Source organism: Athene noctua, chromosome 20 (assembly GCF_965140245.1).
Source record: "Athene noctua chromosome 20, bAthNoc1.hap1.1, whole genome shotgun sequence".
Taxonomy (NCBI): Eukaryota; Metazoa; Chordata; class Aves; order Strigiformes; family Strigidae; genus Athene; species Athene noctua.
The window spans coordinates 1801885-1816010 of NC_134056.1; the positions used below are offsets into that span (position 1 = coordinate 1801885).

General features: G+C 39.4%; 1 protein-coding gene across 8 annotated transcripts in view; it reads left to right on the plus strand.

The window, feature by feature from the left end:
- Window positions 1-14126, plus strand: part of DENND1A (DENN domain containing 1A) — a 214570-nt gene that overhangs the window by 168399 nt on the left and 32045 nt on the right. For 7 of the 8 annotated variants that reach the window (XM_074923590.1, XM_074923593.1, XM_074923592.1 and 4 more), the window contains 2 exons: window positions 442-498; window positions 6536-6667. In XM_074923590.1, coding sequence (XP_074779691.1) covers window positions 442-498; window positions 6536-6667 — 189 coding nt within the window. Of the gene's footprint in view, window positions 1-441; window positions 499-6535; window positions 6680-10372; window positions 10383-11154; window positions 11211-14126 lie in introns of all 8 variants that reach the window. The other variant, XM_074923588.1, reaches the window with a different exon arrangement.

Below are 14126 nucleotides of genomic sequence, written 5' to 3' on the forward strand. Positions count from 1 at the left end.
TTTTTTTATTTTCTCCTGCCCTCCTCCAGCCTGAGAGAGATGAGTAGGATGAGATTAGCTCTACTAAATGGAACTGGCATCCAGAGTAGTGCACGGGTAAAGTTTGCAGGCTTACTGTTACTGTTGATTGTTAACTTAGGGAAGATAAATAACTAAAGGGGAAGACCAAGGGTGTGGAGTGCAAAAAGATGAAAGATATCTGTGGCATCAAAACAGAGAAAATAAAATTTTTGCAACGAGTGTGGGGGGTGGTGGGGGTGGTTTTTGTTTGTTTGGGGTCTTTTTATATTTCTGTATGTTTTAATATGTTTTCAGTATCCTGTTTCAATTTTTTCTTTGCCATTTTTAGTAACTAGAGAAGGTGAATCTTGATGCACTGAAATCAAGCTTAGTCACTGCTGGAAATAGAAGGGGATTTTAACAAATTAATTTTTCATGCAGGCAAAAGATCATGCAAAAATGGGAATAAAAGAAGTGAAAAACCGCTTGAAGCAAAAGGTACTTGAAGTTCTTATTCAAAATGTATAAGCACCATGTATGAAATACTTAGCCACAAAAAGCATTATGTGATCAATAGGAAGCTGTTTGATATAGTGTTGTTAGCACACTTCAAAATGCATTACCAGCTGTCCTGGATTTTTCACACTGTTACAAATATTCACAGACGCACAAAAAAAAATTGTCTTCAGATACATTAAGGCTCTGACTTAAACCCACAAAAGCCAGAAAATTGAGTGTTCTATTTGGAGTGGTCCCTCTCCTGTCCTTTGTGCTGGGGCATTGTGGAAGGGGACTTTATGTGAACTGGAAGATCTTCCCTACAGTAATAGCAGTGAACTTTTTGCAAATGGCAAATCGTTGTTATTTCTACAGTAATCTCTTGGGGAAAATAGTACAGTGTCTGTCACTGGGAAATGGACTCACATGTTTCATGAGTGTCTCCTGCAAAGTTGAGGCATAAAGGAATGAAATGAGAGTTGGTGTTCATTTCAAATCTGAATTACTACAGAAAAAAAAAAAAAAGTACTCAAACTGTTTGTTGTTTTCCAAATCTGTCTTTGTTTGTAAACATTACAATTCCAAGAATGCTGAGTTGTGTTTGAAGAATGTGTTATCCAGTACTAATTGCTGCTTTTAAGCCAGAAGTATGCTCATGTTGATACATACCTTATGAATGAATGGTTAACTCTGCCTTAGGTTTATTTCAGATATTCTGTTTACTCTATGAAGCAGAGCTATTAGAGTCTTTTGGGAAAACAAGATAGTAACTTGCTAATAGAACTGAAGTTCTTGGTCAGAAATTTTTATTCAGTTTGTTGCGTCGTAGTTCTGGGGTTTTTTAATCTGTGCTATCTCAGTAAATTTCTTCTCTAATTTCCTAGACCATTATCTTAGGATAGCGCTGCGAACGTATTCCTGTGGCACAAACAGAAATCTGCCTGAACGTGTCAACAAACTGTTAATACAGAGGGATTATTGTGCAGCCAGGTTGTGAACTGATGAAATTAACTGTGTGTACAATCCAAATTCTGTTTGCTCTCTAAATACTCTAGCAGATTGCTAGACATTTTTGAGGAAGATAAAGTTGCTTCAGATGCTTTTAACACTATTTTCTTTCACTTACTGCTTTATATGTGACCATTTAATAATAGGAGAGTATTGGAAACGTGGAACAGTTTTCTCGTACATGGAATTTTTTATGTAATTCCATGTGTTTCACTTCTGGACATAACCTTCATGAATAATAAGATGTTTGGCCTTCTCATGTGCATTTGTAAAGCAGTTGGAGCTGTGTAAAATGACCAGATTGTTTTCCTGTATTTTAAATGCTAATAGAATTGTATGCTTTTCTTGTGACATTTGTATAAAAGGCTGAGAAACATCTCATTCATTCATTGCTTTGTTTTATTATTATTACTGTTGTCTTCCTAGTCCTTCAAGCAGCAAGAGTTCTTTTAAAAAAAACCACACATAACATTTACACATAAATGGCCCAATTTTGTTTCACCTTCCTTATGATGTGGCATTTCTGTAAGATTGTTCAACATACGCTTTCACAAGAGCTTAAAAGATTTCTATGAGTAGTTGACACGTACTGCTCTACCTCTCCTTTCTTCATTAAGGCTGTTCTTTTCCATCCCATCTTCTTCTCCATATTGAATGCAAGATAGGAAGACAACTCTAAAATGAGGTATTACTCCGTTTAAAGTGATAAAAATAGCAAAAATTGTTTGGGCCACTCTCATTTTTAATCTAAATGCCTGTGCCCCTCTGTTGCCAAGTCTATTGGTGCATCCTCACTGATTTTCATGTGAAAACATTGTATTTTTCATGTGTTTACTTACTAGTATGTGCAAATGTTAACTGTTTGAAATGCTGGCATCATTAAGTACTTAATTTTTGCCAAATTTGGGATGCTAGTCTTTCATCTTCTAAGGATAACCTAAGGTTATTTTTAAACCGAACTTACTATCCACTGCATTATAACATACTATTTTCCATTATTAATAGAAAAAGTATGCAGGCCACTGGTAAGGAAAAGTCAAATATAAACATCCCTTTTCCAGTTTTTACTGCCAAATATGAGCAGCTTCTGTACAAGATAGAATTTAAAAATGCAATAAAGCTAGAGGTCTGCTTCCTACAACTCTGCATAGCAATGGTGACCTCTTAAATATAATCAAGAGCCCATTTTGCCCTTGGTCTGCTCCAGTCTTGGGTTTGAATTGCAAATGAGAAATGCAGGATTGACCTGTTGAGAGGTCACTGTGGTGTGTGTAAGGTCCTTCTTTAATATGATAGTAGAGATTGAATGGGGCTCTATTTCCATCCCTTGTTCATTTGTGGTACAGTATTTCAAAGCAACAGAAATAGTTTTCAGAGGATTCTTATGAGTGATAGCAAATAATTGTTAATAGAAACAGCATGGTAGCTTTATTTTATATCTGATACGGTACTTTTTTCTTTTTTCTTTTTCTTCCTTCCCCCCTCCCTTTTTTTTTTTTTTTTCCGTAAAGGCTGCTTTTTCCATTTCACAAATGGACCATGGTGGTCAAGTCACTCCGTTATTGGCTCGTTTGAAGCTTAACTACATAGAATTAGGAAGAAGGAGGAATATGAATGGTACCGTCCTCAACTTTCAGTAAGGAGAATGTAACTTACTGAAAGCTTCTGGATAAGACAATTTATATAAATGGTTGGGCACTTGGCGTTAATGTATTCAACATTATTTTACTTACTAGAGCCCTGTGTGTCTCTAGTTAATGTCTGTTATCAGTGGGCTATTGTCAGGGCTTTATCATCAGTACAGCTAGAAACAACTCATTTAGAAGTTTATAAAATAACCTGAAGAATCCTTCTAGATATTCTGGAATGTGTTTTTTACTGTTCTGATAGACAGTATTTGTAGTCCATTACAGAACGTCTCTAGAAAAATTACTGATGCGCATTTAAACAAAAGAAAACCTTATTCAGCTTACAGGGTAAACTTGACATATCTGTAAATATATATCTTACTCATTCTCTGAAGTTCCTCCTTTAAAATAAATTGGTAGTTGAGATTTCACCTGTACAGACAGTTGGTAGGGGAGGCCCTGTTTATATATGGAGATAATTACAGTGTGATAATCACTGTCATTCTCTTTTTCCTGTAATCTATGAAGTATCTTTTTTCCTCAGGTGAAAGGAGGCTCTTTATTTAAATAATGTCCTTAAATTACACTTTCTTTTCATTAAGAAGTCACTGAAACATTGCTAGGTTTTTGCATTTCTGGAGAATTTATTCCAGGAATGAGTAATTTACCACTTCCCTCATTATTCTGTTGTTTGGGAGGGACAGGTCTCATGTTTTCTGTTGTTCCTGACTAATATCTATAACGGAAGCTACTTCAGGAATGTCTTGCTGGCTTATCCCGAATCCCTTCTCTGGGGACGTGTCGTACCTGGGAGGCGCAGGGCAGCAGTAGGAGCCCTGCCGGAGCAGGGACCGCGCAGCTCGGAGGAGGGTCGGGCCGTGCTCCGGCGGGCGCGGTGGATCCCGCAGAGGGGATGCGCAGCCCTACCCGGCTTTGCTTTTAGTACCAGGAGCGGGCACTTTTTGAAGGCCTGCCTGCACTATGATGCACTGCAGTTCTTTGGTCATCTGTAGTTCTCAAGCTGAAGAACTGCTTTTATCGGTAGATATTTTGTGAGCCCTGACACCCTTCTGAAGCTGAAGTTCAGAATCCGAGAGTCCGGTTTTCCTGTTTGTGGTTTTATCTCTCTCGCTGTCTTGCACTCCCCGCTGACTTCTGAATAACTGTATTCAAAGTCTGTTAGTGGACTGAAGGTATGTCACAGACGGCTTTGAAGGCCTGTTGTCTACTTTCCAATTATAGAATTGCCGAACACTTTGCCATTTAATCATTTTAAAGCTACTTGGAGCCCTTACTTGGGGCATTTAAAACCAGCTTTCTCAGTTTATTTAGCTCAAATGCGTTGTCATGGAACTTTTGTAAAGCAAATTTTGCTTTGGTGACTGAAGCGGTGTTGTTGATTTGTCTGCCTTTTCGGGATTTTGAAAAAATAGGTATGAAATAATTCAATTCTCATATCTTAAGTAAATTTTTTAAAAAAATAATAATTTTGACTGAAATCTGCTACAGTTTCTTTGTAAGTCTGTACACTGAGCACAGTGGAAAGACGCTTTAGGAACATGTTATCTTTTGTATACAATTATACCATCAGAGAAGTACAGCAAATCTATAGCAATAAAAGCTGCGAGGATTTGCAGTGATCGTTACACATCTTAGGGGATTTTGCTTAATGGCTTGATCTGTCTGTACCTTTTATCTCCTCCCGTTCCCCCGATGTACAAACTTTTTGCGTCTGTTTTATGTTTTTCTGGAAATTTTGCCTGGACTGGAAGATGCTTTGCTTCCCGTAGATTCCCAGCTGTCTGTTGTCTTGGTTGGAGCCTCAGGTGCAGGTGGAACTCTGAAGGCTCTGAAGTGCTGGGAACTGTTCAGTGCGGGTCAGGTGGCTTTGAGTGTGCTGGACACGTTTATGGCATATGCACAACGGGTCTGAAGCTTGGTGCACATTTAATGTAGCTATACTTGTGTAGAAATATGTAAATAAAGTTTGTATTTGATGTCGTTGCATTTCAGAACATACGTTGCTGCCGTAGGTTGTGTGATTCCGAACTGATCAGATCCCTTGGCAGCGTGTTGCTGCGTTGGAGCTGAAGTAGGAGTTTGACAGCAGCTCACTTTTCTTGTCATCGAATTGTTTTGGGGCTCTTTGTTACTAATTCAGTGTACTCTGTTGTATTTTTTTAAAGACAAGGTAGCATTGTGCAGCTGGAGGACGGGGGGAGGAAAAAGTTTTTCTCTCTAGTTTGACCTTAACAAGTTGTTAATTTCCCCATGATCCTTATGGCCATATTGGTGAACCACTGCTCTACCAGCTGGATCTAAAAAGGTCTCTCAGCAGACAAAGCCCCTTAGAAAGTCCATCCAGCTTTTTGTTTCATTTGACCTAAACACATTAGGTCAGTCTGTGTCCAAAAGAACCATTTCTAATTGGCCATCAGCTTACATGTCTCATTATTGTACCTTAGCAAGACGGAAACTTGAGGGGGCATGTCAAAGGTCAGGGAATCAAAGCAATGTCTATGTCAGCAGCCAACCTTAGGTCAGTCTTGCAGAGCTAAAGTGTGTGCAGGTTTCTCTCTATATTTACCGAGCATTATTTCCTTGACATTGTTGCAAAGAGATGTAAGGTTTGGGGCCCACAGCGTTACAGACTGTTTCTCAACTGACGTTCAAACTCTTTTCTCCTTGTCTGATTCCTTATGTCTGCATGCCTTTGTCTTTTTCCAAGATCTATGTTACATATACCATACGTACACTTGCCACGTCTTCTTAACCTAGGCTGATGGGTCACGTCACTTCTGAAGGTGAAGACTAATGGCAAAAGCAAAGCAAAACAAACCAGCATTCTGCTAGGCACCACTTTGTTTTATAGGATCTCCTGAAGGCATATTCAGTATAGACAGACTTGGAGATAAAATGCAAAGCTAACTAAGCTGTGAGTTTCATCTCTTCTTGCCACTTCCACAAGTAAATTTTCTGCTACGGATAATTCTGTGGAGTATGTAAATAGTATTCCTGTTTTCATTTAGGTTTACAAAAAAACAGGATACTCCTAGGTTGCTGTTGAATTTGTTCCTAGAACAGAAATTTTGAGCTATGTTTATTTTCTCCCTATATATTTCCTGGCTTTTGCATGTTTAAGTCAGACATTTTACTGAATCTATCTGTTTGCATGCGACGTTGGTATTAGGAGTAGAGAGTGGCTGCATACAAGCTCTGATTGACAAAGTGCAATGAAATGTTTTATTCTAATGATGTTTTCTTTTCTACTTTGGTGTGTTTTTTTTCCCCCCTAACATCAAAATCGTTAGTCAGCATTATCCTCTAGTGTCTCCTTTGTGCCCCTTACCCTCAATCAAGAATGTTCCTGGCCATGCTATTCACCTTTTCCTGCCATACAGGACATCGCCGAGAATGGGTGTTCTGCGGCACCGGAGGAAGCTCCACCAAGGACGGCACCTTCCCCATTGGTTGAAAAGAAGGACCCTAAATTAAGAGAAGACAGAAGACCAATCACAGTGCATTTTGGTCAGGTATGTCTTAGGGTTAGGTTTCTTTAACTTGTGTGACTCAGCAAAAGTATTTCAGAAAAAAGTCACAATCATGAATATGCCAATTGTTTCATTATTTTTTGTAACTGAATTATTCTGTGGGTTTTTTTATTTTTTAGATTTATTTCTGTTGTATCTGTTTAAATGGAATTGTAAAACCTGATTTTTCTGGGTTTACTGATTCCTTTTGTTCATACAGTGTTTTTGAGGGAAATAAGTGAATGGGAGGGGAAGCACAATTATTATAGCATTTTTATAAACTATTTTGCTGGGTTTTTTAGCGTGCAAAGTGCTGTAGCCCTCAGGACTGAGGATGTATAATTTAAAATGTTCTCTGTTATCTAGCCAGATCATTAGTGTCAATATGGAACATCCAACTATTAAGGCATTTTAACATTCTTTGAAAATTAAATGGGATGAACTAAGATGGAAAAATCAATTAATAGCTTATTAGTGTACTCTGTATTTCAGTATTGACGACTGAGCTATACACATTAGTTACTCTTATAATGTTTCTTTTGATATGTCTGCAAAGGAGTGAGTTTGGTTGTGTTGGGTTTTTTTAAGAGCTAGTTATTTAGAAAATGTGGTAGTTGCTCTGATTTTCATGGAAAAACATACAGTATTTATTATCAGTTTGCCAGTGTTCCCCTATTAAGTGTAGCCTGACTCAAAAAATAACATTATTAGTGTTCACAGTTCTCTTTTCTTTTTCTGTATCTATTTTTTACAGTATTATGATCAGAAAACAGGAATGAATATCTGATTTCTTCTAAGGAAACATAGTGTAATTTAAAAATGATTGTAAAATATTGTGAATTATAAAATGTGAAGCAAACCAGATTTTTAGATAAGTATTGTTAATAGAAACTAGTCAGTATAGCTGCATTGACTCCTGAGGTATTAGATAGGGCTACACGAGCTATTAATCATTGCTCAGAGCGATGTTGTCTGTATCATTTTAGAATTAGATTTGTTTCTTTCAGAACTTCCTCCACTGTGCTAAATGTAAGTTCTTGGAGACTTTTTTTTAAAAACAGATTCTCTTCCCATTAAATATTTGCAGTAGTGATTTATTTTTCGCCTACTTTCTGTGCCAAGACAGTTGAGAGGAACTGGGGCCACTGGAGAAATGTAGCCATCTAGCTCTAGCAGGAAAACGTTACATTTCATTTAAAGCAGTCAGAAATCCAGATAATATTATAATCTACTTTCAATTTTTTCCTTTAGATTTTTATGAAAGATGGATGGTTCAAACATTTTTGCAGATTAATGAAATATACAATTGAGTGGAAAATGCAAATTTAAATTCATGAGGTTTTTTAACAGTGACTTTAAAATTTTTTAATGATCACTTTCTCTGTGTCAAAAGGAACACGCATCAGCTTTACTGAACCACTGGCTGTGGTGAAGGGCTCGCTTGCTAAATGCTTATTACTGTCATTACATTACAAATGTCGGTTTCCCCAAAATGATCTAACTTAGCAGTTGTAGGGCTATCTCACTTACAGCCTTTGTCCTTTCACGGGTCTTTTTTTCCTGATAGCCCAATGCCAAAATGGAAATTAAATCATACTTTCATTCAAAAGGAAAGGATGATCAGGTTTATGAAATAGAAATTAAGGCTTTGGGGAGGAAAAAAGCAGCAACATTTAGTGTTTAAATGGGAGATGGCTTCTAACTCGTGATTAAAGGGAGAGATTTTAGTGTCACTTTTAACTCTGTCTAGAATACAGTAGGTGGGAACAATTAAAAAGCCACAAGAACTCTGAAATAAGGGCTGTTTGTGCATTCACAGCTCTTATAAACTGAAGAGGATGAAAGAGGCTTTTTTCTCATTGTCACTTGCTTTCTATGTCTGCTAGTATTATGCTCGTGTATATGGCAAAGGCAGACTTTTTTAAAATGCATGCATGCGGATTAGGGTCAAGCCCTGTGTATCAGTAATGCAGTAAGCCTCGTCCATAGCGCTGCAGTGAGAGAGCCTACCAACAGCAGCGAGATGCTTTAATTGAGACATGCTGTCAAAGTGACAAACACATTTGCATACAGTCTATTTATTTTCGTTGGAAAGGTCTGCAGTCTGCTGTTGGTTGAACATTCTTAATCAGCTCGCTGTAAGTGAGCCGGCAGCTAGCTGTCCTATGCTAGGTGCTTCTCTTCATTACATGACAGATTAGCTAAAGGGGGATGGGCTAGCAAGCCAGCAGCAACCTTTAATTTTAACTCATTATCTCTCACCCTATAGTGAGGTAGTTTCTAGCTTTTCCAGATACAGTTGTGTATCTGCAGTTGTTAGGCTAGAAAAAATATCAGTAAAATATCTTGAAATGGCTTTGAATGTAATAGTACCTCAGCTGATTGTTTTCAAAAATTTAGCAGCAATTATCAAACCGTGAGATTTTCGCAGTGTTGTGGCTCATCTTGGCGAGTGGTTATCAGGCATTGTTTGAGGGGGTTGTTTGTTATAGAATTGTTTTAACAGGGGGTTCTGTAATACTGAGACATTGTGGGACACCTCCGCTTGATGTGAAAAGGATTTTAGCCAGATAGCCTAGGGCGATGCAGTAGAGATTTAAACATAGTGTTCGTAATAAGACTACACAAGGAGACCAGAGGGGAAGGGTGTGACCACAGCTTTTTCTCTGGTTGGACTTTGTGTGGTTTTTGGTTTACTCTGGGTGTACCTTCGATACTGACCCCTCAGATCAACCAAACGTAAGGAACTGTCATCATGGACTCCAAGGCAGTGCAACTGTACTCAACAAGTAGCACGAGCAATACAGGCAACTACGGTTTAATGAGTGGGGAGAAGAGGGAGTGGTTTTCAAGCCCAGAAAAAGATTCAAATGAATAGAACGTAGTATTGAATAGTGCTCTCTGTTTTGGGGAGAAGTAAGGTTAATTATAGTAGAAGATACAAAGCTGCAGAGAACATCCTTTGTGAATGTCTTATTATTGCTTGCTTTCTTCTGGCTTTTTCTCTTAAAACCTGACCGAAACTTACTGAAACCCTCAGAACACGTGCTGGATGTTCCCCTGCCAGCAGCCACTGCTGCTGCCGGAGCTGTCCCAGGGACCCCCCCGCGGGCCAGGGACAGCCCCTGCACCTCCCCTGGCACCCGGGTGTTTGGAGCTTCTGCTCCCATGCATACACTCCCTCTTTCTAGGTAGACTGCGCATGTTTATCTTTGTTATCTTTAGCTATTTGGAGAATAAACGCTACGCTGTGTCACTGGGACTGTTTTGAACACGTTCCTTGTGCAAGCAAGCAGCTATGAGGGGTTTCCTTGGCAGGACCCACAGTTTGAAACATTTGAGGTCTGTTGTGATTCCAGATGTGTTTGTTTTAGCTTGTGGTTTTTTGGTGGGGTGGAGGATATTGTTTGCTCGTTGCTTTAGTTTTGTTGTTTTGGGTTTTTTTTTTTTTTAATAATGTTCATTTTCACGTAATAGCTGCAGAAATTTTGGTTCTCTTGATCGTTCATGTCTTGTCATTTTATATTCAAAATAAGGAAGAATGGCTGTCTGAACACAGACCTCTTCACAATATTTTCAGACTCTGAATTTGCATTAGCAGTGCTCGAGTTGTGTGCTTCTGCTAGAAATGTCGGCTTCCATCGCTGAACTGGTGGTGAACTGCCGTGACAAGGGTGCTGCACGGAGCGTGGTGTTAAGCACCCTCAGATCTCTTCCCGTTTCTGATTTTCATTAACTGATTGATCTGTATTGCAGTGCAATTTCATCTGATTTCAGAAGTATGTTGTTTGAGGAGTTCTTAATATCTCTACAACCTAAACAAACATGACAATTTATAAGTTGCCTTTATACCAAAAAAAAACCAAAACCAAAAAACCCCAAAAAACCCACAAACCAAAGAAAAAAAACAAAAAAAAACACCAAACCACCAAGACATTTCCTCTTCTTTTTTTGCAAGACTGAACTATTCTAATAACTTATTTTGGAGTTTTTGATCATTTTAAGATTTTTTGAGACAGAATTCTCGAATATGTCATTCAAGTATTTGGGTAAATGATATTTATACATGTTCTGTATGTTATAGCCAAAAAGCAAAGAGTCTGGGAAATGCAGGCATCTCCTTAATGATGGTGATTGTATAGCTGTTTCAAGTAACACAGGCAGCTCTCCAAAATATCTTGCTGAGTTTTTAATGAGCAGCAGGCTTTCTCAGTTCTCTTACATGTATTTATTTTTGCACTATCTAAAGCAAAAGAAACAAAACAAAAACCCTTTTTAATGTATAAACTGATGATTTTACTAAGGGAGAAAGGTAGATTCATATCTGAATCTGATATTTTAGAAGGTTTTTCCCTCCAGAAGATGGTGCTTAACTATTGGGCCACTAGTACACCAGCTGTGGCTGTGATAAACACCTACAGCATCTGTACCATGGCCAGGAGAAGAAATGCTGTATCATTTTTAGGTTTTTGAGATTTTGCTTATATGAGCTGACACATTGACAGGTCCCTTGAACTACAGCAGTTGTGTGTCCTGGTGTGTGTTTGTACAGCTCTATTAGAACCATCATACGGGCTGAGCCTCTGCGTATCCCGTGGTCAAGCAGGGCACTTAGCGTTTGGCAGAGATGCAGCCCTCTTCTTGGGGGGTAAAGGGAGCACTTCATTTTCCAAAAATACACTTGTTTTTAACATGCCTTTCTCCTAATGAAGCTTCTGCTTCTATCCAGGCTGTTTCCCATCCCTCTACCCCGAATCAAGCCTTCGTGCTGGGCCTCCAAAACGTTGCACTGACTGCTTCTGCAGGAGCCTCCTTGTTCACAGGGAGCGTTACCTGTGCCCAGTCTGCCCATCAGGCTTCGAGAGGTGGTGTAAGCACAAGAGGGGGTGAGCCCAGAGTCTCTAAGAATGTTCTTTCTCTGGAGCTTTTACACAGTCAGTAGCACAACTGATCGAGGACAATTAAAACAACAAATGATAAGCTGCCAGAGACATAATTTGTTGGGAAAGGGTGTCATTTCTTTAGAAGCAAGTTATACCGGCGGTTCTGTTCAGCTCTCTAGTTGTTTCTGTTATAATTAAAATGTCTTTTGTCAGCTCAGGTGTGTTTACGTTTCTGTGGTTTATTTTTATTTACTAGCAAATAGAACATTTTATTCCATTTACGTACCAAAAGGTAAAGCTTAAGAAAATATAAAAGTTACTTCCAGGTATGTCTTTACTTAAGATATTCAATCATGCTCCATTCTTGATACAAACTAAAGAGAATTAGTATTTGGGGGGCTAATGCAAAGAACTATGGAAGAAATGGGAAATATACTCATGTACTAACGCAGCTTATCTGACTGTGAAAAGACTTGTCCAGTTCTCCTCCCAGCTGATTCTTACTGCTGTTAAACTTCTGCAGGCCATAAAATGGAAATTGCCATCTTATTTGCCGTTTTGATCATTTGCTGTAAATGAACGTGTTCTTTTCCCATTCGTGCTCTGCACTTAGACATGCAGAACAAACAACTCTGCCTTGCAGGGCAGGTTTCTTCTTCAAGAAGATTAAACGGCATTAAGAGGTCAGGGGGAAGATGGGGAGAAACCAGCCAGCTACATTCCAGAAATGCAGAACTGGATAGCTGAGGCCAGAGGCAGCAGAGGGAGGGATTATCTCCAGGGTAAAAGAGATGAAGTAGGGAAGGGAGGAAGGCTCCTTTGCCAGACCCTGTGACTCCCTTCACACCCAGGTGCATTGGAACAATAGCAGATTCCCCAGGATCACAGCAGGCGCTGTGTGGCACTGAGGTAGAAACCAAAGGGGAAGGGGGAAAACAAGTTCATTTTCTAATATTCATGTAACTGTATGCTGTGGTTGCAAAGCCAGCCTCCCGTTCTTGCCACTCTGAACTGTTCTGACGATAGAGATACCCTCATTAAGAAAATGAGCTTGCATTCCACTCTTCCCCACTGATGAGCACCGTGATCTCCCCGTTCCTTTCTGCTGAGCCACAGGGAGTTTCTTCCCTCTCTCCATTTAATTCTGTATGGATTTAGCAAAAGTATAAGTCTAGTTCTTTAAAATTATTTTGTCTTCAGAAAGCTTATTTTCTACCCTCAACTCTTCTCACTTCTTTCATTGACTGTTCCTTTTAGAAAGGAATTCAGTGTTGCTCAGTAAAAGTCACCTTGCAAGGAAGGCAGATGTATTGGCACAGAAGCATTTGTCCATCTGATGTCTGCTTGAGACTGCTCAAGTGTCCCATCGGGTTCTTAGGGGACAGTGTTCTCAGTCCGGGGAATAAAAACAATGTCAATGGACAAGAAAATAATTCATTTGATTGAAATTCTGCTTTGTGGTGTGCAAGATTTGCAGCCATGGCAATCCATGGGATAGGAGTTACCTAACTGAAAGGCTTGCACTCTTGTCATGCGTGTAAATATTTGACAAGTGAGACCTGGCGCTCTCTTTAGGAAGATGCACACCACCTGCAGAGCATACCCAAAGGTTACTGTCTCTCCTGCACTCGCTTGCCAGTATTTTCTAATGAGCAAGCAGACAGCTATGTCATCTTCAGCTACTACAGCAGTGCAGCTTGTGTGTAGCTCGTGCTATGTAGGAATTCATGCTTTGCAGTAAGATTATGTGGCTCCAGTCCTGCATCCAGCAGATGTGTTCGTCCTCGAAAAAGCACATTCCAGCCTATGGCTTTTAGTGTTTTCCAGCTGTCTTGGTATTTCAAGCGCTTCTTAAACAGGGATGTTCAGAAAATTCATTGGCCTGGCTACGTGCAAGTCAGATACCATAATGCTTGGATGTATGAAGAAAATACAGTGATTGAGCCGACCTCCTAGGGCTCTGTGACAAGCAATAGCAGCTGTAATGTGTCTGCAGAATTTCCTTGTTAGTCATGTTGAGGAACCCATAAATATCTTGCAGAGAGTATCTTGGTCCATCACTGCTGGCATGTGGAAAAGGATTGTGCTTTATAAATAATACATACATATAAAATAAATACATCAGTACATGCAAGGCTAACCAAATCACCAAGATTGACAAGTTGAGAAAAGCTCAGAGGGTCTTATGGATGACTTGCTTAGTCTATCAATGTAGATCAGCATCCAGAAGCTTCTTATGTATTACTTATGAAGTTGATACGTGCAGTTAGACCAGAACTGTCTGAATTGACCTCTGGGCCCCTGGATTAAACTAGAAGATTAAAGGGAGAGAGTATGTGAAACATATGATTCTTGTAACTGCTAACCCCAGTGTGATTGCTTGTTTGGCCAGACATTTTTCGGATTTGCCCTTCAGAGCCGGACTGATTAATACCGAGTAAAACGGTTGCGGAGTGGCATGCTACAGATAGAGGAGCCGTGTACTTTTGTGTGGAGGAGTATCCCCCTAATTATGCAGACTTCCTCGGTGAATGATGAAGCCGAGTGAAGCAGATAGTCATTGCTGTTTATAGAACTCC